The sequence below is a fragment of the Dipodomys spectabilis genome, unplaced genomic scaffold (genome assembly GCF_019054845.1).
Source record: "Dipodomys spectabilis isolate Male_0828 unplaced genomic scaffold, ASM1905484v1 ptg000009l, whole genome shotgun sequence".
NCBI lineage: Eukaryota > Metazoa > Chordata > Mammalia > Rodentia > Heteromyidae > Dipodomys > Dipodomys spectabilis.
Genome location: NW_024870686.1, coordinates 17,885,210 through 17,911,383, shown reverse-complemented (window position 1 = coordinate 17,911,383; position 26,174 = coordinate 17,885,210). Strand labels below are relative to the sequence as shown.

At 41.0% G+C, this 26,174-nt stretch overlaps 1 protein-coding gene across 1 annotated transcript in view; it reads left to right on the top strand.

Moving 5' to 3' along the window:
• The window catches only part of Wwc2 (WW and C2 domain containing 2), a 177,767-nt gene that overhangs the window by 137,292 nt on the left and 14,301 nt on the right, over positions 1-26,174 (top strand). The window contains exons 11-21 of the mRNA XM_042700025.1: positions 928-1,547; positions 4,899-5,025; positions 5,568-5,648; positions 5,749-5,835; positions 9,105-9,297; positions 11,037-11,201; positions 15,610-15,734; positions 17,749-17,947; positions 19,225-19,389; positions 20,551-20,643; positions 24,009-24,251. Of these exons, the coding sequence (XP_042555959.1) occupies positions 928-1,547; positions 4,899-5,025; positions 5,568-5,648; positions 5,749-5,835; positions 9,105-9,297; positions 11,037-11,201; positions 15,610-15,734; positions 17,749-17,947; positions 19,225-19,389; positions 20,551-20,643; positions 24,009-24,251 (2,098 nt within the window). The remainder of the gene's footprint in view (positions 1-927; positions 1,548-4,898; positions 5,026-5,567; positions 5,649-5,748; positions 5,836-9,104; positions 9,298-11,036; positions 11,202-15,609; positions 15,735-17,748; positions 17,948-19,224; positions 19,390-20,550; positions 20,644-24,008; positions 24,252-26,174) is intronic.

Here is a 26,174-nt window from a genome sequence, read left to right as displayed (position 1 = left end):
AGGCCCCACGACTGGACCCTCCCCCCTCCCCCCCCCCCCAAAAAAAAAGCTAAAGAAATGGAAATGAAATGGTTTTGTCAGTACAGCTGATGTTACCAAACTCAGAGTCACATGGATTGTGTTTTATGAGCCCAAAATCAGATTTGGAGTATATTTGAAATATTTTATAGAAAGATGTTTTGCCTATCAGTAAGAATGTAGGAAAATATCACATTTTAGCCCTTATTCCATTGTGTGTGTGTGTGTGTGTGTGTGTGTGTGAGAGAGAGTGTGTGTGTGTGTGTGTGTGTGTGTGTGTTGGTCCTAGGGCTTGAACTCAGGGCCTGGCTGTGCTGTCTCTAAGCTTTTGTGTTCCACCACTTGAGACACAGCACCACTTCTGGCTCCCCATGTCAACAAAGAAGCCAAGTATGGATGTTTATGCCCACAATCCCAGCTAGCAGGGAGACACCAGTAGAAGCATCATACTCTGAGTTTGGTCCCTGGCAAAAATCAAGAAGCTGGGATTACCAGCATGAGCCACTGTTCCCAGTCCAAATCAGGCTTTTAAAGCAAAGTGACTACATTAACACTTTGTATTAGTCATTTCTTCGCAGTGGTGGTGGTTTGTTCAATACTGTATAGTTGCAAAGGTCCTTCTGTGTAGATATTTAATCCTTTCTCTTTAAAAAAAAAAAAAAACAACTTTGGCCAAAGGGAGGTAGGTTAAGAAGGACACTGGAATTGCTATGGCAAGAGTATTTTGGGAGCCATGAAGGGGATACAAGTGAGTAAAGGAAACACACGCCTGTCACTACAGAAGATTCCAGTGCCCTGGCCACAGCGTCCACACTTGGCGCCACTGGTGTCCTTTCCTGTCAGGGCCTGCAGGAGCCAACAGGGGCTGTAGCTAGGGACAGATCTGACAAGTGTGCTTTCCTCCCTCAGCCTCTCCGCCAGCACGCTGTCCATGTCGTCCGGAAGCAGCCTGGGATCCCTGGCGTCCAGCCGGGGCTCCCTCAACACCTCCAGCAGAGGCTCACTCAACTCCCTCAGTTCCAGTGAGCTCTACTACAGCAGTCCGGGGGACCAGCTAGACGTGGACTATCAGTATAAACTGGACTTCCTTCTACAGGAGAAGGGCGGTTATATTCCCTCCGGACCCATCACCACCATCCATGAAAACGAGGTGGTCAAGTGCCCCAGTCAGCCTGGCCAGAGTGGACTCTGTGGGGCGACAGCCGCAGCCAACGGCCACACTCCTCCGCTGACGGAGGCCCCCAAGTCCGTGACATCCCTGTCCTCGAGGTCCTCCCTGTCCTCCTTGTCCCCCCCGGGCTCTCCTTTGGTCTTGGAAGGCACGTTTCCCACGTCTTCCCATGATGCCTCTCTCCATCAGTTCACGGCTGACTTTGAAGACTGTGAATTGAGTAGCCATTTTGCAGACATTGGCCTCGGCGAGAGTCAGCTCCTGTCGGATTCAGACTCTGGAGGAGCATCCCAGGCTCTTTTAGAAGACAAAGGCCTTAACGAATGTGCTAGGGAGCCATTGTATGAAGGCACAGCAGGTAAGTGGAGGAGGGTGATTTCAGGTACTCCCGTGAAATCTTCCATATAAACCAATGGAATCATCCCCTTCCTCCCCAGTATCAGCTGGCTTCCTTTAAGGAGTATTTATTCATATACACAGGTTTTTGTCTTCATTGGATGAACGTTTCACTCCCTGTCTGATCAGTCTCATCATTAGGCATCTGCTCTGTGGTCCAAGGGCCTTCAGTGTGTGGGAGGTGGCCAGAACATACTTCCTGAGCACAGTCCACAACATTTCTAGTAGACTCCAGGTCTGAAATGGCAAGGCAAAGAAGAGGGTTTTCTTTCCAAAGTTGGCCTAAAACAGATTAAAACCAAGTCAATTAGCATATCAGCTAATTAGTGCCAAGGTTCAATGTTTAGATTGCTCAGGGAATTCTCTATAAATACAATTTTTGTTTCATGCCAGATTCTCCCCTTCTGTGTAAAGTTAATGTGGAGAAGTCAGCGTCCAGTGTCTGATGTTACCCTGCCACCTTCTGGCTGCATTCACAGTTGCAGTTTCTAGAAGAGATTGCGACAGATGGAGTCCTTACTCCCGTGTGTGCTCAAAGAGACACAAACAAGGAGAATTTCATTGTTTAAGAAATTGTTTTCCTCTGCGTTACAGCAGTCTTTAATGTATGAGGTATGGTTGTGAAGAGCACAGATGGTGCCCTTTTGGCAAATGATCTCCACGATGGTCTAAGAAGGATGATTATTCTTGAGCTAGCTTGCGGCAGAAAGCGAAGTAAAAGCTCTGCTGCTCCGGGGAGCCCTGTTTGGATCTGCCTGTGTCAGCAGGCCCACCACAGAGGAAACACTCCGTGCTTTCTCCAGAAGCATTTTTATTTGGATGCATGGTGCCAGGAATTCTAAGCATGAGTTGGCTAACCAGTTCAGATCTTTGAAGACAGATGAGTCCAACTTGTGCCTTTCACTTCAGCTACTGAAACTGAAATTCTTTTTTCTTTCTTTCTTTCTTTTTTTGAAGCCGAAATTCTGTGTCCTGCCCAAGTCCTGGGACGGAGTTGGGGTTTTTTGTGTGGTTTTCATACCCTCTCCTCCCCTTGGGGAAGCACCAAAGCTCTTAAGTATTGTCACTGAAATGATCGGCCACAGAGTAAAGAAGCACAGGAAAGATAGGGGCACCGCAGCATCACCAAACAGGAAGCTACCTGGGGCCTGACCTCTGCCTCTGGGAAGGAGGGTGGTGGGTTACATGCTGTCACTCGAGTCAGCCACATTTCCACCAGGTTGTGTTTGCTACTCTGGTTGGCTGTTTTTGGCAGGCATATTAGCCATGATGCATGGAAAGCATCTGAGCACATCTAGTGCACTTACTTGGCACATGGTATTTGTTCATGACTATGTGGTCAAGATGATGATGATGATGATAACTAAAATAAATGCTCCTAAGCTTAGTTACTTCCACTGCAAGTTGAGGAAGACAAGGAAGCTAAGCTTCTTGCTTAGGCTTGCAGGATATTTAACATTTCTTGAGCATACCAACCTGACGTTGCCCTTCATGTATTGGAAATATTCCCTAGTGTCAGCACGGCGGGCCCAGTATGTGAGGCTGACTGCTGGAGAAGGGGAGAGAGGATGAAAACAACAACAACACCAAATCACACAAAGGGCTGTGTCCCCCACCTAAGTGATCCCAGTCATGCAGGCCTCTCTGCTTGGCTAGTGTCTGACTCTTCACACTTGGGTCTGCCGCTGTGTTTGTCAGTGAGTTTGCAGCTGAGCGTAGGAATCTTGGAAACTTGGGAGAGATCATTTTTAACTTGTTAGATGTTATAAGATTGTTGTTAAAAAGTTTCTCAAGGCCCCAGGGGATGGTTCAGTGGTAGACTTGTCACTAGACAAGTCTAGGTAACCTTGCAGGCATATGTAGTCTTGGATTGGATCTGTAGCACTATGAAAAAACAAAGAGAAAGGTTCACCTTAAGGAAAAATACACTCACGTACAAATAGTATCCAGTTTCGTATTCACAAATAACGGAAAGCATATATTGAATTATAAAGACTACTTCTCTTCTGTTGACACTCATCAGTCTCTTCAAGGAATATCTGCTTTCTCTTTGGAGTGGGTGCCTGTTTGTAAGGGACATTGTCCCCCCCAACTCTGTCTCTCTGTCTGTCTCTGTCCCCCCCTCTGTCTCTCTGTCTGTCTGTCTGTCTCTCTTTCTCTCTCTCTCTCCTCATGCTCTAAAGACTGACACAGGTAAGTTGAGTCGTTTTTGTATAAATTTTGTTCCTCAGCACCAGTCCCTGCTGGATGACAGAAACCAAGTTGAAATAACTATGAAGTCTTTTCCACAGTCAGTCTCTGTCATTGTCAAAGTCAATTTCAGGCTGCTGTAGTTATTCCTGGGGGTAATCAATAAATCATGTCATCACCTTCACCCCTCACAAAGGGGGGTGGGCGGAGAGAAGGTACTTCATCATCAAGAAAAAGCATTCCCACTGCCAGAAATAAAAGGGAAAATGCAGCAATCAATCCTGTAATCTGAAGCCTTAAAACTTAAACATCTTAACAAGATGTAAAGTCACGACTCAGAGGGGGGCTGAAATGCATAGCAATACGGCTCCTCTGGCTCACTCGCTGGAGGATGAAAGAAACTCCACAGGCTTGCAGCTTATTACAGTACAGAGCACAGCTTTAAATGAATGCTCCTTGCTCACTGCAGGACGCTGGGGTATGAATATGAGTTAGAGATAAAAGTCAAGTGGTAGTTGGTGCTAAAGATTCTGTAGCACCAGAAGTTTTAAAACTGTAGTAGCTGGTGAGGAATTTCTGTAAGTCAAAGATGGTATTCTCTTTAATTTTTGCTAGAGTAGTAACACTGTTAAGAATATGGCATGTAGAGAGAGGCTGAGAGTAAACACATGGAAACTTCCCTTTCCACAGTGTGACTAGAAGCCCTGTTCCTAATCTACAGTAGCCCTCTATATGAGGGAAGCTCATCGTTTCTTCCCTCAAGTGTATAGTAGTTTGTACATGCTTGAAGGAAAGAGGCTAGGGACCCTAGGGACCAGGGAGAAGTTATATCTAACTTCTGGAAGTGATAACTTCCCTAAAAGTATTTCAGGACAAAAACAAAACAAAACAAAAACCCAAACCGAAAAACAAATTGTGTACATTTCCAAATAGCAACTGACATTAATTGTCACCTCAGGAATCTCGTAAGTCAATGTCTTGGCATGTCCACACCTTTTGATGTAAGAAGTAACATCCTTGACTCAGAAGAATGTTCTTGGGACTTCTCACAACTAAACTATTTCTGTATTTGTATGCTGTTTCTAAGAATAAACTAATGAATGCTATCACTTTCCTCTCCTAGATATGGAAAAATCATTACCAAAAAGAAGAATTCACATACCTGGGGAGAAACCCGCTTGTGTGTCGGCTGCCGTATCGGATGAGTCTGTGGCTGGAGACAGCGGTGTCTATGAAGCCTCCTTGAAGCAGTAAGACCCAGCTTTTTGCTTTTAGCTCCCTGGTAGGCCTCACAGCCAGGCCAGAGCATTATGTGTTGTAAACATGCCATTCATTTGTCTACCCTTTACATAGGACTTAGAAAGGTGTGCCAGAATATTCCAGTATGCAGAAACATAGTACAGCCATTTGAACTGAACAAAAGTAGACTGTTGTAGCTGACAGTTGTTAAGATGTAGAAACCACTTTTGTGGGAGTGTTGCAGTGATTTACCAGAGTCTGTTTAGCACAAGAAGCTTATTGTGTATAATGCTGAAAGCCGGTGTCTCTGAGGCTGTAGTGTAATCCTAGTAGGGCTATGGAAAGTTGGACCTCAGAATGTTTGATCTCCAGGAAGCTCAAAGGCAGATTCATGAAGAGGTAAAGAAATCTCCGGAAGAAGTAAGCTGTTACTAAGGTCATTTCCATTGGGCCAGAAGAGGAGTGTGTTGATTCGAAATCATTGAGCGGCAAACACCAACCATTACAATGGATATTCCCATTCATTGATGGTTCACCTCCTCCCTATCCACAGGCCTGGTGAAATTGAAGATGTTCCCTATAGTGAAGAGGATGTTGCCATTGTGGAGACTGCCCAGGTGCAGATAGGACTCAGGTAAAGTGATGTACATGGGAAGAGGGGACAGCTTTAGAAATTGGTGTCCAGTCAATGGCATGTGGTTACTCCTTATTTCAATTAGCTTCTCTTTTGACAGATACGATGCAAAAAGCTCAAGTTTCATGGTGATTATAGCACAACTCCGAAATCTTCATGCCTTCTTGATACCTCATACTTCAAAAGTGTAAGTTAAAAAAAAAATCACTGAAAAAGAAATTGGGGGATTTAAAAAATCTTTCCTATAAGATATTTTTATACTGTGATCAAGCAGTTCATCAAAATGAAGATATGGGAAAGACATAGCAGGTTGATCATGTCTAAGTCAACAGTAGATAAATGAGGAGGAGAAGAAAATGTGAGAAAGACAAATTAGATTTGGGGCCAACTGATTCATTATTAAAGATGAATTCAACTGAATCATTTTTAAGAATATGAGTCAAAAGCTGGATTTTAGTGAGACCAGCAAAGAAAGAAGGCATGGTGTTGCACTGGATAAATTAACTACAGAGAACCTTTCATCTTAGACTGGTCTGAAATTTAAAACACCCGTCAGAAGTCCTCAGGTAAGACTGGTTTTGTTAGGATCAACTGGGAAAAACGGCCCCTTCCCTTTGTTTTCTCTCCATGTGAAACTGCAGGTAGACCTCCTTGGTTCTCTCCCACAGTCCCCGCCCTGTACCTATAACCCAGGTCACTGCATACCTGGAGACAGTGGAAGGTCTCCCAGGCTCTGAGGTCACTTCCTCTGCTGTGGCCACACCTCCCTCTCACCCTTCCCTATATAATCTCTCAGCCATTAGTTCCAGTGGCCACACGCTACTCGAGTGCAGCCTGGCAGTTTGACTCTCCTAAATCAACTCTTTTCTGCCTGGAGCACATGGCGGTCTCCTGTCCGCTGTCCTTACCTCTGGTGCCAAAATCTGGGAGGAGATAGTGACAGGAGTTGCTGGATCCTCTCCGCTTCTCTTTCCAAGGGTCAATCCTCCATCCGCCTCCTGGCGGCCCCTCCTCAGACCCAAACTGCCAAAGGAACCCCATGTCAGGTCTCGCGCCTATGCACCCATTACACAGTCTCTTGTCTACATCTGGTGAGTGACTCCTACCTACAGGCCCTCTGTCGCTCATTTGACATGGTGCCATGGCACAGAGATCCCCCACACCTTTTAGCCAGTCTCTTCTCAGTTTGGGGACACCTGAATCAAGAATTTGACTCTCAGCTGGAGAGACCTTGGGCAGACTGGGATGCCTTCACCTGTGCCTCCTTCTTTCTACATCCTCACAGACTCCTCCCTCTACGTCCTCACAAACATCTCCCCTCTACGCCCTCACCAGACTCCCTATAAAGGATTACAGAAGGCCAAAAAGACTCACGTTTTTTATTGCACTCAAGTCTGGCCACACACTACACCCTGCTCTAGGGTATGGCTCATCAGTTTGGCTTTCCCAATAAACTCTTTTCTGACTGAAGCATGTGGCAGTCCCCTTCAGCAACCCTTACAGCTTCGTAGTACTAATATACTTCCCCTCTCCAATACTGTGATACTAGAATGTGTCATCAGTAGCCAAAAGACTACTGTAAAGTAAATCAAGGAGAAGACAGTCCAGTAGAAAACCACAGGATACCCCCAAGAACTCATTTTGTGAGGTTGCCCAGTTTTCTACCTCAACACCATCAATCACAATCATTTAGCTCAGAGTGGAGAACAGAATACCTTCTGCAGGTGTGGTAACTCCCAAAATAGCTTAAGACAATAGTAGCCCTCAACCAGCTGGTTGTACGGAATGTGCCTCTGCTCCCCGGCTTGATTGGTGCAGTTACGTGTGTATCTGATTTGAATTTTCCCCCAAACACTTAGCCACATTTTCCTAAATCCATGTGTGAAAGCCTTGGCCTAAATAATGACACTGCAGTAAGTAGCAATGCATATAGAATATACCCAAGTGTTCCCTCCAACTTCAAACTTCATTTTTGGTTGATTATAACAAGCAGAGTTGGTGTTTGTGTTGATTGACAGTATGGCTTGCCTGATTTCCATGTGGAGAGACCTCTCCTTCAGCAGAGCAAAAAGAAAAGCACCCCTGCTCGATTAGCCTCCTCTGCCTTTGCCTTGAAATCACTGAAACTGGCTCATGTTTGACCCAGAAGCATTTTGAGATGACACTAAGGGCTAAGTTACTGATACAAATTACTCCTACAGTCTGGAGAAACAGAAATTTCCTTCCCTCCATTCTAACTTTCTATAAACTTGTTTCCTCATGAAAACAGAATAATTTTTTTTAAAGACATTGTTCTGCTGAATTTCCAGCTTCCCAGGGGCAACAAGCTGTATCTTAGTAAGGCTTTAAGTCAACAGCATTGACCCAAGGCCCACAAGGTCTTTAAATACTGAATTTTTTTTTTTTTTTTTTTGGGGTCCAGACGTGGGGCCTGAACTCTGGGCCTGGGCGCTGTCCCTCAGCTCTTCAGCTCAAGGCTAGCGCTCTACCACTTGAGCCACAGCGCCACTTCCGGCTTTTTTTTCTTTTTGCTTACGTGGTGCTGAGGAATCGAACCCAGGGCCTCAGGCATGCAAGGCAAGCACTCTACCACTGAGCCACCTTCCCAGCCCTAAATACTGAATTTTATAATTAATAGTGATGTAAAATAAAAAATAATATGACATCCCAGTTCTGCATTTGAATTTACAGTTTTTCTAATTAGAATATGAATTATATAAACCTAGAAATGGGGGTAGGGAGAAAGACTGAATGCTGTTCTCTTACTGAAATTAAAAGGAAAATACCTCATGCTATTTCCAAGAATTGTGCGTCTTCATATATAATGGGTGCTCAGAAAGAGCATTAGAAGTTACTGTTCTTCTGTAACTTTGGATTTTACAAAGCAGGAGATTCTGAAGAGTTTGTTACATCTGTGAGTGCAAAGGTGCTAGAAAATGATATTTTTGAACTACTGTTGCATCTGTTTCAGATCTTGTTATAATCTGCTACGCAGCCTTTCTTTTCTCTAGTAGGGTAATGTATTTCATTCCATTCCTGGGAAGTGGTCGTTGGCAACTGTTGTTTAATCCTCACAAGGAGGATTCTTTAGGATAAGTCACCAGTGTCTACTTAGTGTGTTCTCATGTTCCCAGACTCAGAGATTACATATTTGGGAATTGGCTATCCCTGGGGCAGGTAGGATATTTAATCTGCATGTCCCCATGGACCTTCTTCCTCTTCTCTTTCCTATCATGTGCCTGTGCTTTAGTCCCATGGCAAGTGGCAGACTGGGCTGTCTCATGTTCAGGGGTACAGTCACTAAGGCAGGTTAAGAACAGGGCATCTATACCTGAACACAGACCCATTATACAGCAGCACTTTGGGTTGATAATGAACTCACAGTTCTTTGATTTAGCTCTGAATCCACTGTAATTGAAGTGCTTATGAAATTCATTCTGCTCTTGCTCTTGGCAGGTATTGTAGAGTTGCTGTCCTTCCCTCCTCAGCGGATGTCAGCTGTCTGTTTCGAACAAAAGTCCATGCACCAACAGAATCTGTGTTGTTCAATGACGTGTTCAGAGTGGCCATTTCCCAAACAGCCTTGCAGCAGAAGACACTGCGAGTTGATCTTTGTTCCGTCAGTAAACACCGCAGGGAAGAATGCCTGGTAGGGGCCTTCAGAGTTACCGTCATCATAGAACACTCAATGCTCAGTGTTCTGAGTGAGAATATGTTTTCTACTAGCTGTCTTGCTAGCCTTGAAACCACTCCAGACCTTCTAACACCTTGGGACACAACCAATAGTGGTTTCACTTTTTTTTTTTTTCTGAAGGAATAACTTTTTGTCTTTCTCATATTTCAGATTTTTTAAGACTTCTTATAAACTCTGATGTTCTATAAAGCTGTGTTCCATTTCTACTATTCCATGAGCACCGAAGAATCTCTTTTTATGACCATCACCTTACAGAGTGTGCTTATTAGTCATAAAGCTACGCCTTGTGCCTCAGGTTCTGTCTATAGTATCTCCTTTAATCCTCAGGACAATCTGGGGAAAGATTGATTGTGTAAGGGGTAATTATCCCCTTTTCAGATAAAGAGCTGCTTAGACAGGGTCACACGGCTAATGAATGATGGAGCCAGATATCCAAAAGACATCCCACACGTAATTCACGGTTACACATTAAAATTAAGCATGACAGTTCATAGCTGCCTTTGTAGTTTCTTTTCCTGGAGCTTCCAGGAAGAAGCGCCGCAACTTTTCTCTGTGGTCAGTAGGAAACACATTTCATGATGAGCAAGAGTAATAGGATGATAGTTTTCTCCTTTTTCTTTCATGGTGTATGGGTACACATATGCATGTGCATGCCAGTATAGGGATTGAACACAGTATCTCACGCTCTCACCTAGATTTTTTTTTTTCTACTCAAGGATAGGACTCTACCACTTGAGACAGACCTTCACTTCTGGCTTTCTGCTGGTTAATTAGAGATAAAATTCTCACAAACTTTTCTACCCAAACTGGCTTTGAATCATTATATCCTCTGATATCAGACTTTTGAGCAGCTTAGCTTTCAGATGTGAGCCATCAGCTCCCTGCTTCCAGCTTCTTGTTTTTTCTAAAAAGTAAAGTGTATGGTAATATTTGGTAATAAAGTTAGAAGGAAGCAAAGACTTGTTATGCTACGTAAAAAAAAAAAAAAATTTTAAACGTAGTGGTAGAGTCCTTGCCTAGCATGCATGAAATGTCCTGGGTTCGATTCCTCAATACCACATAAACAGAAAAAGCCAGAAGTAAAGATGTGGCTTGTATGGTAGAGTGCTATCCTTAAGCAAAAGAAGCGGGGCTGGGAAGGTGGCTCAGTGGTAGAGCTCTTGCCTTGCATGCATGAGGCCCTGGGTTCGATTCCTTAGCACCACATAAGCAGGAAAAAAAAAAGCCGGAAGTGGTGCTATGCTCAAGTGGTAGCGTGCTAGCCTTGAGCTGAAGAGCTGAGGGACAGCGCCCAGGCCCAGAGTTCAGGCCCCACTACCGGACCCCAAAAAAAAAGCAAAAGAAGCTCAGGGACAGTGCCCAGGCCTTGAGTTCAAGCCCCAGGAGTGGCCAAAAAAGTAAACTTAATTAAAAATATATTCCCATATTTCTAAAAATAAGTTGCATACTTAATCATAAAATGTCAAAATCATGCTATGCAATAATCCTAGAATTGGTTTTTGGATTGGTTATCATTATTGAGTCAGAGCTAAAAATAGAAAACATTTTATGAGTATCATATTATTCCTACTCAAAGTCAGACTTACCCAACAATCTTTATCATATCAAAAGGAATAAATACTAACTTAACCATTTTATTTCTCTCTCTGTTTTTGTTTTTGATTGTCTTTCCTTCATTTTCTTATTTCCCATAGGCTGGAACTCAAATTAGCCTGGCTGACTTGCCATTTTCCAATGAGATTTTCACACTGTGGTATAATTTGCTTCCTTCCAAGCAAATGCCTTGTAAAAAGAATGAAGAAGAAAACGAAGACTCTGTATTCCAATCAAACCAGCCGGTGGTAGATTCCATAGACTTGGTGAGTCAGAATTTAGAGAACAAAATCATTAAAACATAATAAAGTGATATGAAATATAGAGTACTGACAGACCAGCAGGCTTTTGTGTACTTTCATCTTCCTTTTCTCCTTTAGCCTTTGATTCCAAAGGAAAAAAGAAAGATAGTTTCCACCTTTGCTTCAAATATGATTTACAAAAGGATCACTGTGTACTGCCTTCATTGTTTTCAATTATCATAGACAACCTTTTGATTTGAATTTATATTTTTGTATATTGTGTTCACATATTTGGTTTCTGCTGTTAGTTTATACATTTGATACTTCTTTTGCATTCTTTCTTTCTCAGGGGTGGTAGTGGGGATTGTACTCAGGATCTTATACTTGCTAGGTAACCACTGTACCACTTGAGCCATACTGTAGTCCTGTTGATTGTAGTTGTTTTTCAGATTGAGATGTCCTGAAACAGCCACATGTTTTGATAGGGCTAGCATTGAACTTGTACATTATCCGAGAGGATATGGTCATCCTAACATTTTTCACGGTTTTCTCATCCATGTATGTAGGATATTCTGTTCATTTATTTCAGTTTTTCCTAACTTATTTCACCCATGTTTTCAGAGTCCAAATTTTCATTGCTCCTTTTAAGCTAATTCCTAAGTATTTTTTCCTATATGATACTTTTGTGAGACTTTTTATTAATTGCATTTACAGATGGTTCATTGTACTGATTGCCTGTTTATCTTGTATCCTATAACCTTCAAATTAAGAACTTGTTTCTTATTTTGAGTTGGTTTCAGTGGAGTTCTTAGGATATTTTGCAAGTAGAGATAATTTTACTTCCTCATTTCTAACTTTGTACATTTAATTCTTTTTTGTGGTTTTTTTTTTTTTTTTTTTCATATTAGCCCTGTATAGAATTTCCAATACAATACTGAAATTAAATAGTTCAGAGAGATACTCTTCTCTTGTTTCTGATTTAGGGAGGAATTTTTCACTATTAGTTTTTGCTGTGAGTTTTTCATAGATAACCTTTTTTCAGACTGAAATAACCTTTTCATAGTATACTGAGTTTTTCATCATTAAAATAAGCTGTTGGATCTTTTTTCTACATCTACTAAGGTGGTCATGTGGTTCTTGTCTTTCATTCAAGTGATACAGATGTTAAATGACTCTTCCATTCCTAGGATAAATCCAACTTGGTTTGGTGTGTATTTGTTGTGTGTTTGTAATTCAGTTTGCTAATATTGTTGAGCATTTGTGTCTGTAGTTTCTTTTCTTTGCAATGTCTTTGGCTCTGGTTTTTGACAGCAGGATAATTCTGGCCTCATGAAATGAGTTAAGAACCATTTTCTTCCTTTCTAAACCTTTTGGAGAAGTTTGGAAAATTGGTAGTATATTAATTAAATGTTTTGTATTCAAGTGAAGCCCACTCACTGGGTCTGGACTTTTTCTTGCTTAAAGTCTTTTTGTTTACAAACTCAGTCTCATTACTGATCTGAATCTCTCAAAAATGTTGTTCTCAAGTCAGTTTCTATACTTGTCTCTTAAAGAATTTGTCCATTAAAGCCAGATACCTAATTTGTTGATTTACAATTTCATAATATTATCGCATGGTAAAGTTAATAGATATGCCCTCTTCCTTTCTTTTCTTCTAATTGCTTTTGGTTTAGTTTTCTCTTTCCACATTTTCTCCTCTTCTAAGATGTCCCCTTTCTTGTTATCCTCTTCCTCCTTTTGTGCCAGTCCTGGGGCTTGAACTCAGGGCCTGGGTGCTATCTCTGAGCTTTTTCACTTAAGGCTAAATGCTCTACTTCAGCTACAACTTTACTTCTGGCTTTTTGGTAGTTAATTGGAGATAAGTGTCTCTGCACTTAAGGCTAAATGCTCTACTTCATCTACAGCTTCACTTCGGGCTTTTTGGTAGTTAATTGGAGATAAGTATCTCTGGACTTCCTTGCCAGGGCTGACTTTTAACTGCAACCGTCAGATCTCAGCCTCCTAAGTAGCTAGGATTACAGGCATTAGCCATTTGTGCTCAGCTGCCTTTCTTCCTTTTTTAATATAACTGTTTACAGCTATAACTTTTCCCTCTAAGCACTACTTTAGCAACTTTCCTCCTCCCTTTCTTTCTTATTTTTTTGCAATTTAGAGTAGGAATATTTTCACACATTTGTTAACGTCTCATTTGTTTTACTTCAGTATACCAAAACATATACTTGGTAAGATTTAAGTCCTTTTGAATTTATTGAAGCTAGTTTCATGCACTAGAGAAAAATACAGTCTACTGTGTATTTTCTATAGGTGTTTATCAGATCTCATTGATTTGTGGTGGTGTTGCATAAATGCATTTGATTGCATTTTTATCCTATTCTTAATGTAGATCTTAGTAATTCCACATACGATTTTTTTCTTCCTTTATTAAATTTACTTACTTACTTAAACCTTTTATCACTTGTCTTTGACATATCTATATTGCCAGCATTACTACTCTTATCTAGAGGCATTTTAAACTACATAAAGAGTTATTTGAACATAGGCTCTGTGTATCTACAGCACTCTATCTTATACCTGAGAGGAATACCATGTAACTAATGAGCAGGTAGCATATACACCGGACAAAAGAGAATCCATTTTCTACAGGACAGAATAAAATAGTAAGAGAGTTCACACCCTACAGTTCATGAGTTGCTCAGTTCTGGAATTTTCCATTTACTATTTCTTGGATTGGTTGGTAACAGGTAACCAAAACTATAGCAAGCATAACCATGGATAAGGCAGGACTGCTTTATATATTGTTTTGTTTCCATGGAGATAACAGCATGAATTCTTAGTAGAAACTAATGTCAACGAATTCCTTTACTTCAGTAGTTCACGAATTTTAACTTCTTTGTTGTGATTATTACATTATATTGTAGGGATTAAAGTTCGAATCCCGTAAGACATTATTACCAATATTTCACTGACAATCAGTAGTCAGGTATTCCCACATCTTTCCCATATCTAATGGAGTTTCTTTCCTTTCTGAATTGCTGTACTTCTGCGTGGGTCATATACCTTCTGCTGAACAATTCCCTTTAGTATTCCTCTCAGTTGTGTTGGTATCAATTTTAGCTTCACTTGTGAAGGACAAGGATTTTGACCATTTATTCAGTTTTATAGGTGGGCAGGTGTTCCATGAACGTGTTATAGATACCACTTTCTGTCATCTGGTTTTCATTGATTCTGTTGAGCTACTGAAAAACAATTTTAACTTCTGGTTCTTGGAAAATAATCTTTTTTTTTTTGGTCGGTCGTGGGGCTTGAACTCGGCCTGGGCGCTGTCCCTCAGCTCTTCAGCTCAAGGCGAGCGCTCTACCTCTTGAGCTACAGCGCCACTTCCGGTTTTCTGGTAGTTTATTGGAGATAGGAGTCTCACAGTCTCTCCTGCCCAGGCTGGCTTTGAACCGCGATCCTCAGATCTCAGCCTCCTGAGTAGCTAGGATTACAGGTGTGAGCCACCAGCGCCCGGCGGAAAATAATCTTTCGATACTTTTTTAGATTTTTTTCCTATGATTTTTTTCCCCCAGGAACTTTATTCTCACAAATGAATGCGGTTTTCCTTGTGTTTATGCTAGTGAAGTTTTCTATCATTTTGGTAGGTTTTTTAAAAGCCTATTAATTGTAAACATTTAAATACCATCTCCAAAAATCTACAGTGTACACATCACCTATGGGTCTGCCTCTTTTGTCATTTCTTTTGGCTTTCTGTCAAGTCTTGATGGAATGCCAGCTAGTATGAGGGAAGGTAGAGGCTCTGGATGGCACATTTCTTCCGTAGACATGCTTCTGGAAGTCAAGTTTGAGTTTGAGACAATGACCTGAATCATCTGGGGGACTAGATTTCCAATTTTTATCTCTCCAAGACCCTAGGAGACAGAAGAAATATCTCCTTAACTGTTTGAGGCTTTTTGTTTTGCAGTTCAGGAGATGCACATGCCTTAGTAGGATTCTCATGTATAATATTGGGCTCACCTTACACTTCATTTCCTCTGACCCTTGGACTGCCTTGAAGTCTTGCACTTGGTGACAATCCTCTCAGATATCTGACTGACCCTGTGGCTGCAGTCCGAGGCAGCCAGACTCTTTAGCCTACGTACTTCATGCCTAGAATTGACAAATGCCAGTGTGTCAATTGTGATGGTTCTCTTCTCTCTGGGCATTAACCTTCTAGTACTGATAACCTTGGTCACTCCGCATTGCTTCACAAAATTTGGGAGTATTTATTACTTTTTGTTATATTTCATTCAGCTTTTGTATCCTCCTGTAAGAGAGTTGGGTCTGGTACAAGCTGCTTCTTCACAGCTGGAAGTATCAGCCTGCCTCTGAAGAAATTTCAAATAAGTTTCTTGGAGTATATGATATTAATTGCCATGTGTTTTATATTCTTCAGGATGCAGTGTCAGCCTTACTTGCAAGAACATCAGCCGAGCTATTGGCTGTGGAACAAGAATTAGCACAAGAAGAAGAGGAGGAAACAGGGCCAGCAGAAGAGCAACAGGATCTAGAAGGAGATTGGTAAACAGCTGCTTTCTTTTGCTAGTGAGAACACATTAAGGTGTTTAGTTTCTCATGGGAAACTTTCAGGAAACGATTATAGTTTCATGTCTTAGCACTGGAATTATGAGAAACAATGTAGTTTCAAAGAGTTGTGGCTAGAGAGTTACAGGAGGTAATAGCAAGATTGTGAACAAAGTAACACATTAACCAGATTTTTTATTCTTCAAGTAATTTTTAACAATGTTTTCTAAGGTAAAACTAAGCTGTCAATTTTGAAAAATATGGTAGCTTATTGTATAGTCATAAGTAAGTTATAACTGGCTCTCTTTTTCTTTATGAGTTCATTTAGGTGGTGGTATGACACAGAAAGTAGCTTCAAAAAGACATTTCAATACTTTTATCTTTTCTTGCTTCCTCCTCTGTGTCAATACTTTACCCTTTAAAAAAAAAAAAATCCAGACTAATGTGTGTGTGTGTGTGTGTGTGTGTGTGTGTGTGTGTGTGTGTACACATACATATAGACATACAGACATACATACATACAGAGATCTGTCGTTCCTGGTTTGCACTATTTTGTAAAATCAAATTCTAATGAATGCTTCAGGTTTTAAGTACATACAGTGTGTAATTTATTGGGATTAATCTTGCTATATATAGTTACTTATAATGTTTGATTGAGCTACTCTTAACCCATATATTAATCTTTTGTGTATATGTAAATATGCATACATTAAACTTGTTAGAAGCCCAGAGTTTATCATAAATAACCAATCATGAACATGTAGAAAAAAGGTCTACAATAGTGATAAAAATATACAGAGACTTTTGGCATATCAAAAGTCCTAGATAATAAATAATAACAGCACTGCAGAACAAAATTATGAGAGTGATTTATAAGGTCTCACAGTGTCTTTAAATACTAAGCTTTTTTCATGTTTGTAAAATACAACTTATTTCACACATATTTCAGAAAAATTCTTAGCATGTAAATAAAAGAACTTATAACTTAATCATTGCTTTTTTCCCCTTGTTTCATGGCCAGACATTTAATGAAACTAGATGGTACCATTTTTGTCTATATGCCACCAATTGCAGTTCAAGTTCAGCAGTTAGACCAGGTGCCAATGGCTTTCGCCTATAATCCTACTTACTCAGGAGGCTGATATCTGAGGATTGTAGTTCAGAGCAGCCTGTGTAGAAAAGACTGTGAGACTCATCTCCAGTTAATCACCAAAAAGCCAGAAGTGGAGCTGTGGCTCAAGTGGTACAGCACTAGCCTTGAGAGACAGTACCAGGCCATGAGTTCAAGCTCCAGAATGTACATGCGCGCATGCCCACACAACACACACGGTTCAGCATTAGGTATCAGTGGGCAGAAAATATTTCTATACAACAAGCATGAAACTCAACAAAGCATGAGGAATTCTGAACCATCCCAGCACTGTCTTCATATTCCAAACATAGACTCTTCATATTCAAAACACCATGCTTAATACCATCAGAATCTGTGCCATGGCTTCTATTAGAGATGGGGCCATGTGACATTGGATCTTCAGGTGATTAGTAGTAACTCCTTCTATGTAGGGCTGCCTCTGCTAGATTGTGAGCACAGTCAGTAATGGTGTTTTTATCTCTAGGTGTTTATTCACTCTTAGCTGAGAGTAAGCCATTCTCTTCTATGGTTTATTTTATAGTAAATTAATAGCTCACATGAAGTTGAGTTTAAAAGAAATCAGTATTTTTAAGTGCTGAGGTTAACTTTATTTGTGATTTTAATAATGCTTCTATTTTAACATCTAGAAATTAGGTCAGATTTCTTAAGTCTTAAATTTTTAGTAACACTATGGTAACTTTGCTCCAGGTGGCTAGAGCATAAAATGATTATTTATTTTGTGAATTTTTTTTCTTTTTTTTTTTTCTTTTTTATGAGCCAAAGAAGAGCTTGAATCTATTGTTTATTTCCCAGGTTGCACTGGTTGTGAAGTACTTGGCTTAAAGTGTGTTTTATTTATTTATTTATTTTTCAACATAGGTTAACAATGCTAAGAGAGGCCTCTGACAAAATTGTGGCTGAAAAAGAGACTGCAGTTAAACTGGTAAAAGGCACTAGTTGTACAGAAGACTTAAGTTCAAGCACCAATGTGCTGCAGATGAGTGAAGATAGCTGTCAGAAGGAAAAGGAGTGTGCCAAAGACTGTAGAAGTCAGCCACCGACTGGAATTCCCACCCTGGTGAATATTCCGCTCTTCTCCTGCCCTGAAACAGAACCTTCTAGGCACTGTGTAGACTAAGAGGATGCTTATCTCTTCAGGTGTAATGCTGTGTCAGGATTTTGATCCAAAAGTTGAAGGCTTATATAAGGATAGTTGCTGAGAAGCATTGTAAATGGGCCCAAAATACTGATTCTTCACTTGATAAAAGAAGAAAAACAATGCTAGTTACTTTCTACCAGCATTCTGTGAATACTAATAATATTTTTAAAACTCGCCATGGTAGTGCATCCTATAATACACTGGTTATCCCAGCACTTAGAAAGTTGAGGCAAAATCACAGATTCAAAGCCAACCTCTACTCTGTAGTAAGACCCTATCAAAAAAATTTTTTTAATGGTTTTCCTGAATTTCTTGAATAATTTTCTTGACTAAATTATATCAGGGTTCAAACTTTATTTCAAGAATGAAGTAAACATTTGAAGTTGATTTTGATTAGTTGGAATTCTGATTGAAATCTGTGAAGATGGAGAATACCTTAGTTCAAGCACTAGTACCAACCATATTAGAAAACAAGCAACTTCTCTCTTAAATGAGGAGTGTGTTGAGGCCATTCCCAAACAGCTTAGAGTAAGTCTGTAAGCTTTGAGGATGCCGACACACAGGATGTTGGTAATGGAATTTTAAAAATGCCAGTCCTTTGGTTTTATTCTTGGATGGGAGGTGCACGCATGTGCACATGTATTGGGTATACTAGCATGTGCAAATGCTACTAGGGATTAAACCTAGCATGCTACATGCTAGGCAAAGGCTTTCTTACTTGGGCCACATTATCCTAGTCCTAAATTCTCCATTCTCCTGCCTTTACCTCCTGTAGCTGAGAATGCAGAAATACACCACCATGCCATGCAATATTTATTATTTAAAATCATTTATTCTTGGAAAACAAAACTCACCTGAAAATTAAATACTGTTTAATGATGATATTTTCCCAAATAGCATTCTTTGTAGAACCTATTTAAGTCTAAATCTTCATTTTACATCCTACCTATTACTGTAACACCTCTATTTGTGCTTTACCCTCGTTGAACAGCTATCATCCTACCTACTTACTTTCTGAGAATAACGTAGAACACCATTCTCCCATTTCTCCTCAGAAGTACTGTGTTCTATTATGCATGTCTTTCTCATAGGGACATCCTCAGTGCTAGACAAGTTCCTGTTTAGCATCATTAGGAAAGGAGTATAAATGTACACACAACTCTCAGTTCCAGAAAACTTGCCACCTTCTCTTTTAGGTTGATAAAGAGACAAATACTGATGAAGCAGTTCATGACAGCGTGGCAGTTCGTCCCAAAGAGCGGAGCAGCCTGAGCTCTCGACAGCATCCCTTCGTAAGGAGCAGCGTGATCGTGCGCTCGCAAACCTTTTCCCCGGGTGAACGGAGCCAGTACGTCTGCAGGGTAAGGTGACAGTACTCAGCTGAGGCACTAGGAGCTATAGCTGCCTGTCCTATCATAAGTGGCCCGTTCATAGGAAGAGATTGTCCATAGGACAATCTGACTACAGACACGGTGGCTGAAAATGCTTGGAAATACGTGTATAGAGTATCACACGCTGAGGGTTCTTGTTGGTTTCTGTTTCCACCAATTTCATGTCCTGTTGGTTCTAATGTTATTGATTTGGCAAGTAAGTGGAATTTAAGATCTCAGCACTAAGAATTTTTTGGATTTTTATGTTTAGAAACATTACAGCTTCAAGTCTGTTTTGCCTACTTTTGCTCAATATCATATGTACTTCACAACATGTTCATTTTGCTGAAATGAAACTTACAAATTGGATTTTAAAACAGAAATTCTGTTTAAATAACTCTGGACCCAATCAGGCTCATAGCTCCGTGGGATTTCCATTGTTTTCCAAATTCTGTTTCTAGAAGTATTTATGATATATAGTGAGATAGATTTCATAAATGGGTTAGAGATGCTTTTAAAAATCCGAATTTATTCATTCTAGTCAAAAATATTTGTAGATACTTTTCATTTCTGCACCTTGTAGAACTTTCATTCTTTTCAGTGAGCCAGGAATATGATGGATAGATACGATGGATGTAATGGGACATATCTTGGGTGAGAATCAAGGCTGTGGAAGACAGTAGCACAAGTTAAGGAGTTGAGAATGGGAAGTAGAGCCCAGAAGAGGCTTCCTTCATAATATGACATTGAGCATAGGGGTGAACATGGGCTCCCTCAATCAGAGAGCTAAACTGTCTTAACTCTGAAGGTGAGCTATGTAAACCTTCTTTAAACAAACAAGTACTAGTTAAAAGTACAAAGCATCATTTTATTTTAAACAATATATAATAACATAGCACTTTGGATAACTATCAAAAGGCGGTTACTGAAACGTTTTCCAGAAAAAAAGCTACTAAACTGTAGAACTGGGAATAATGTATTTGGGGAGGATTTTCTTCAAGTAAAAATTAAGTCATGAGCTGAGGATGTAGCTTAGTGGTGGTGGGGGATTAGTTTATATTATATGTACTTATTTATTTGGTAAACCTCTTGATTCTCATTTCCACTGGTACTCTCTTATACAGTGACCTTTTTAAAAATCTTTGTTGACAGTTAAATCGGAGTGACAGTGACAGTTCCACATTGGCTAAAAAATCACTGTTTGTGAGAAACTCCACTGAGCGGCGTAGCCTGCGTGTCAAAAGGGTATGTACGTCCTCAGTCACCTCACACCATCCCAGACCCATCCAGATTCATAAATTGCCAAGAGTAAATTCCAGAACAATTGCATATGAATGCTCCTTGCTGTCAGACAGTATAGTCATACAAAAATACTGATGCTAAGTCAATTGGGGATCCAGGGAGAGGATGTACTTGAAAGGCTGGTTTAGAACTTGTGATATTTAAGGCTAGAAATTAGAGTACAGGGTCTCCAAAGAAGGGGCATACTAAGCCTCTTAGTGTGCCAGTGGTTTGAACACATTGCTTTTTTCTTTTTAGAAGTTGTGAATATTAAGTAGTTATGCAAAGGTATTACAATTGCATAAATCAGGTTATGACTACATTGCTTCCTGGACAGTGTCACCCCTTCCTTTGTTCTCCCCCCTCCCCCCCTTCCATCCCTACCCACATGTTACTTAGTTTATTTTTTACATTGTGTACACTGAATACACTAACTGCATTTATATACCCTTCCTCCCTCCATTCCTGTACCCCCCCCCCCAAAAAAAAACAACTTGTTTCCATTTCCTGGTACTCCTTTTTAGAAACAGAACTTTAGTTTGAACACATTTCCAACAGTGGCTGCACTCTCTCTGCATCACATCTGGTTCAGTGTGGGAGGAGTGGGAAGCCTGGCACCTCCCCAAGCAAGCGTTCCTCAGAGTGACAATTACAGAGGTCATGTGTTTCTATTTTTCCTTATTATTTTTTAGCGCAGATGTTGTAACTTGCTTAAACAGTTATTCATAGAAGGTTAAAGTTACTGTTGAGTGGGTCAAGTGTTCCTGGAGGCCAGCAACCTCTAGATGGTCTTGAAGGGAAAGTCTGATAAAATATTTAAAAGGTTGGACAGTTCAGATGGCTCACAAATTCCCGTTTACTTCCACCAGCTGAAATACTAAAAGAAAACTATTTGTTTGCTATTCCCATTCTGGCTTAAGATATGTTACTCGATAAGCATAGAACACGGTGTGCTGAACTCTGTCGATAGTGAGTTGGCTGCCAACAGGAGTCCATCATCCGGAGGAGGGGCCCAGATGTGTGCAGAAGAGTCAGAGGCATCGGGGCAGTTTGGGCCTTGACCCCTGGCTAACATGTCAGAGGGAAAATGGTAGCTGTAGAGCAATTCATAGGTGGGTGGTATGGGGAAGTGATAAGCAAGCATTAGGTACTCTGAAATACATGAACAGGGAACCACACAGGGCAGCTTGGGAGGGACCTGGGAAGGTGAGCTGCATTCATCATTTCTAGCAGCACCATGTGCAAAGTACTAAACACACAACTAGATAACGGCCCCTTGGTTTAACTTCCTACTTACCTGAAGGTAATAAAAACATAACTCCTAGCTGATGCCAGTGGCTTGTGCCTGTAATCCTAGCTACTTAGGAGACTGAGATCTGAGTATCAAGGTTCAAGCCAGCCCAGGGAGGAAAGTCCAAATGAGATGCGTATCAAAAAAGAAAAAGCCAGAAGTGGAGCTGTGGCTCAAGTAGTAGAGCCTTACCCTTAAGCACAAAAGCTCAGGGACAGCAACCAAGCCCCAGGAGTTTAAGCCTCAGGACTGGTACCAAAAATAAATTAATAAATAACTGTAACTAGATATATATCATATATATCATATATATATATATATATGATATATATATATAACTTGAAGGTCAATATGCTCACATTTATTTAGCATTGAGCATTTCTAGGAAAATATACAGTGTAAATCTTTCAGATTTCCACACTTAATGTGCTTGAAAGCATCAAAATTTCCATCACCTAGAATGAAAATTCTTCTTACCGCCTTTCTAAGTCACTTGTCTTCCTACTTTAGAGACATTTTAACCAGAAGTGTTGCTGAGCTAAGTGAAGCTGAAAACATGCAGGTTACTTATAAACTAAGTTCATAGACATACTTAAAACCAGACAGAGGTTAATCCCGAAACACTGCGTAAATTATGAATTTTAAATTGTTTTTAAGGAAGCAGGTATGGAAATGAGCAGAGAGTAAATTCTGATAGGAACTGCAGTATGAAAATAGTGTAGGGAGACTAAGAGAATAAAGCATCGGCAAAACACAGTGCAAGATGCACCCAAGTAGGAGGCAGGATTAGGGATTTATGCCCTTGGCCTTGGGGTGCTGGACCTCTTCATCCGGCTCACAAGAATCAGTTGTGCATGTCTTTTCATGTCAGTGATATTACATGAATACTTTGAAGATATTATTAGACATATACCAGCACACCACTGCACATTAGAAAGACTGCATGGCTGGGTGCCGGTGGCTCATGCCTGTAATCCTAGCTGCTTAGGAGGCTGAGATCTGAAGATAGTGGTTCAAACCAGCTAGGGCAGGAAAACCCTTGAGGCTCTTATCTCCAAATTAACTACCAAAAAGCCAAATTAGAGCTGTGGTTCAAATGTGTTACAGAAGCCTAATTATTTAGCAAACATCAAGTTGTTACAAAGAGATAAAAGGCTAGGAGGACACAGTCAAAGCTATCCCAACTTGGGCTAAGGCCCTGAAATAAAGGACAGGCTCAAGTGGGCCTTTTCCCTTCTGTCTGTCATGAGCTCCACACTTGACCCAGATCTTTAAACTAGACCACTTACCATATGTGAGGTCCCCCTCTCTCCCCTCACAGAGTACCAATTCCTTTGAGGAATCTCTTCTTTGTTTTTGTTTGTTTGTTTGTTTTTGGGTCCGGTTGTGGGGCCTGAACTCTGGGCCTGAGCGCTGTCCCTCAGCTCTTCAGCTCAAGGCTAGCGCTCTACCACTTGAGCAACAGTGTCACTTCCAGCTTTTTTCTTTTTGCTTATGTGGTGCTGAGGAATCGAACCCAGAGCCTCAGGCATGCAAGGCAAGCGCTCTACCACTGAGCCACCATCCCAGCCAGGAATCTTTTCTTTTCCACTCCCACTGCTGAGAATATAGGCAAGAAATACTTCCTGTAGTCTGTACTGATGCCTTCTTACCCAGCCTGGTTTGGTTCTGACCTGTCCTTCATCTGACTTCTTGTGGCACTTAAGATTCACAGTTTACAGGTTGCTTACTGTCTTATACCATTCTTCAAAGTCTTTGAAACATATCTCAGTCAGAGGTAGAGCTTCCATGTCTGGTTCTTTGCTGTCATTTGAGGTGGAGACAGAAATGTGCAGATCTCTCCTGAGTTTTTACAGGCCTGTGCCTGAAAGTGATACATACCTCTCCTGCTCACCTTGTATGGTGACCAGAACAAGCCTCAGGGTGTGGTTATACCCTCCTAGGAAGCAAGGAAAACCAGTCCCATCTTTTGCTAGCAAGAACAGGCAGGATAATGCCTACATACGTAACAAGGGTATTGTGTTTTCTACTCCTCCAGACGGTTTGCCAGCCAGTCCTCAGAAGGACAGCCCAAGAATGTCCTGTGCGCACATCTCTTGACCTAGAACTGGACCTTCAGGCCTCTCTCACCCGCCAGAGCCGCCTCAACGACGAGCTGCAGGCCCTGAGGGACTTACGGCAAAAGCTGGAGGAGCTGAAAGCTCAGGGAGAGACGGACCTTCCCCCCGGTGTGCTGGAGGACGAGCGATTCCAGAAGCTGCTGAAACAAGCCGAGAAGCAGGTACACCTCCAGTGCTCATCCTGGTTCAGCCTTCCATGTGGGAGGTTCCCAGCTCATTCCTCTTTGCATCTGTATTCTAGGCCTTGCAACATGCCCTTCCCCACAGTTGGAGGGCATTTTTTTAAACCTGGAATATTGCTAAAACATTGCCACCACCAGGCAGTAGATAAGACACCCCATTTACACACCTGCAGGAAGGAAGTGTGGCATTCCTCCTCAGCATTTCCTCTGGCTCAGCGAATGACATAGTATCTTTGAATGTTCGATGACTAACCCTCTGGACTCATTAGCCCCACTGATTCTAACTACATTACTGGTTTTAATGCTCCTGGCTTTCCTCTTTCTTTCCTAATTTCGAGGTCATAACCTCTTGGCATTCTCTCTCCATTTCACCCTATAAACATTTACACAAAATAATATAAAAAAATGACTGATTTTAAAAAACAGAGTTTGTGGAATTTATTTTTCTTTTGACCAGGTCACACCATGTAGCTCAAGTTGACCTTAAATTTTCAATGCTCCTACCTCAGTCTCCAAAGTGAAAGGAGTTCAGGGATGTACCACCATGCCCAGCAAAAGTAGACTCCTTAAAAAGGACTGTTTCTGGAAGCTGTGCTGTGGCTCAAGTGGTAGAGCGCTTGCCTTGAGCTGAAGAGCAGAAGGACAACACCCAGGCCCAAAGTTTTAAAAAAAGAATTGTTTCTAATATTCTGTCACCTAATACTACTGAATTTTTAAATCTGCAAAATATTAAATTGACTTATTTTCCCAGGATTAGTATTTGTATTTTGGCATAGGAATGTATATTCACATCCATATGTAATCTATAAATAGAACTTTTCCTATAGCTAAAATATTATACATGCTGAAATATTACTTTCTTTCAACCTCTTTGGGTAGGAATCTGAAATGGAATCCATGAGTATCCTTGAACTAATAGAAAATGTTTATAACATAAACTTCTTTTTCTTTTTCTTTTTTCTTTCTTTTTTTTTTGCCAGTCTTGGGGCTTGAACTCAGGGCCTGGCCACTGTCCTTGAGTTTCTTTTGCTCAAGGCTAGCACTCTACCACTTGAGCCACAGGGCCACTTCCGGCTTTTTCTGTTTATGTGGTACTGAGGAGTCGAACCCAGGGCTTCATGCATGCTAGGCAAGCACTCTACCACTAAGCCATATTTCCAGCACCACATAAATTTCTTTTTAATCTTCTAGTTACAATACTATTGGGAACATTTAAGTCATTTAACTAGTGGTAACATTACTAAGTGGAACTCAGAAATTTAATAATGAATTTCAAGAATCAAATGGATATCAGTAATTTTTACAGGAGCTCTAAGCAACAAAGCATATTACTATGTAGCTGGGTACGGTGACTCATGCTTATAATCCCAGCTACTCTGGCAATGGAGGCAGGAGGATTGCAAGTTCAAAGCTAACCCGCACAAAAGTTAGCAAGACTCTATCTAAAAAAAATAAACAAGAGGGCTGAAGGTGTGGATCTTGTGGTAGAGCTCTTGCCTAGCATGAGGGAAAGGCCCCGAGTTCATTCCCCAGTAATGCACCCCAAAAAACAAAAACAAACAGACAAAAAAACAAAAAAAACCTGTCTCTGTTCTACCTCACAGAAGGAAGTCTTCACACATACTAGCATTTTAGGGAATGTTATCTTGCTTGTTTAGAGTTGAATGCAGGCTCGTATTTGATCTGACATGAGAAAGGAGGTGACCCAGGTATGCCAGACCTGTAAGACTGATCTCTTCTGGGGAAAATGTTATGAGCAGGTAGAGCATTTACACTTGGAGAGAACCGATAGGCTCAGAACGCTGTATTAGTGCAGGCCCAGATAAATGCCAGTCACCGAAAGTTCTTTGACTAAGAGCCTACCAGAGAGTTGGCCCACAGAAGACTGTGACTTCACAAAAT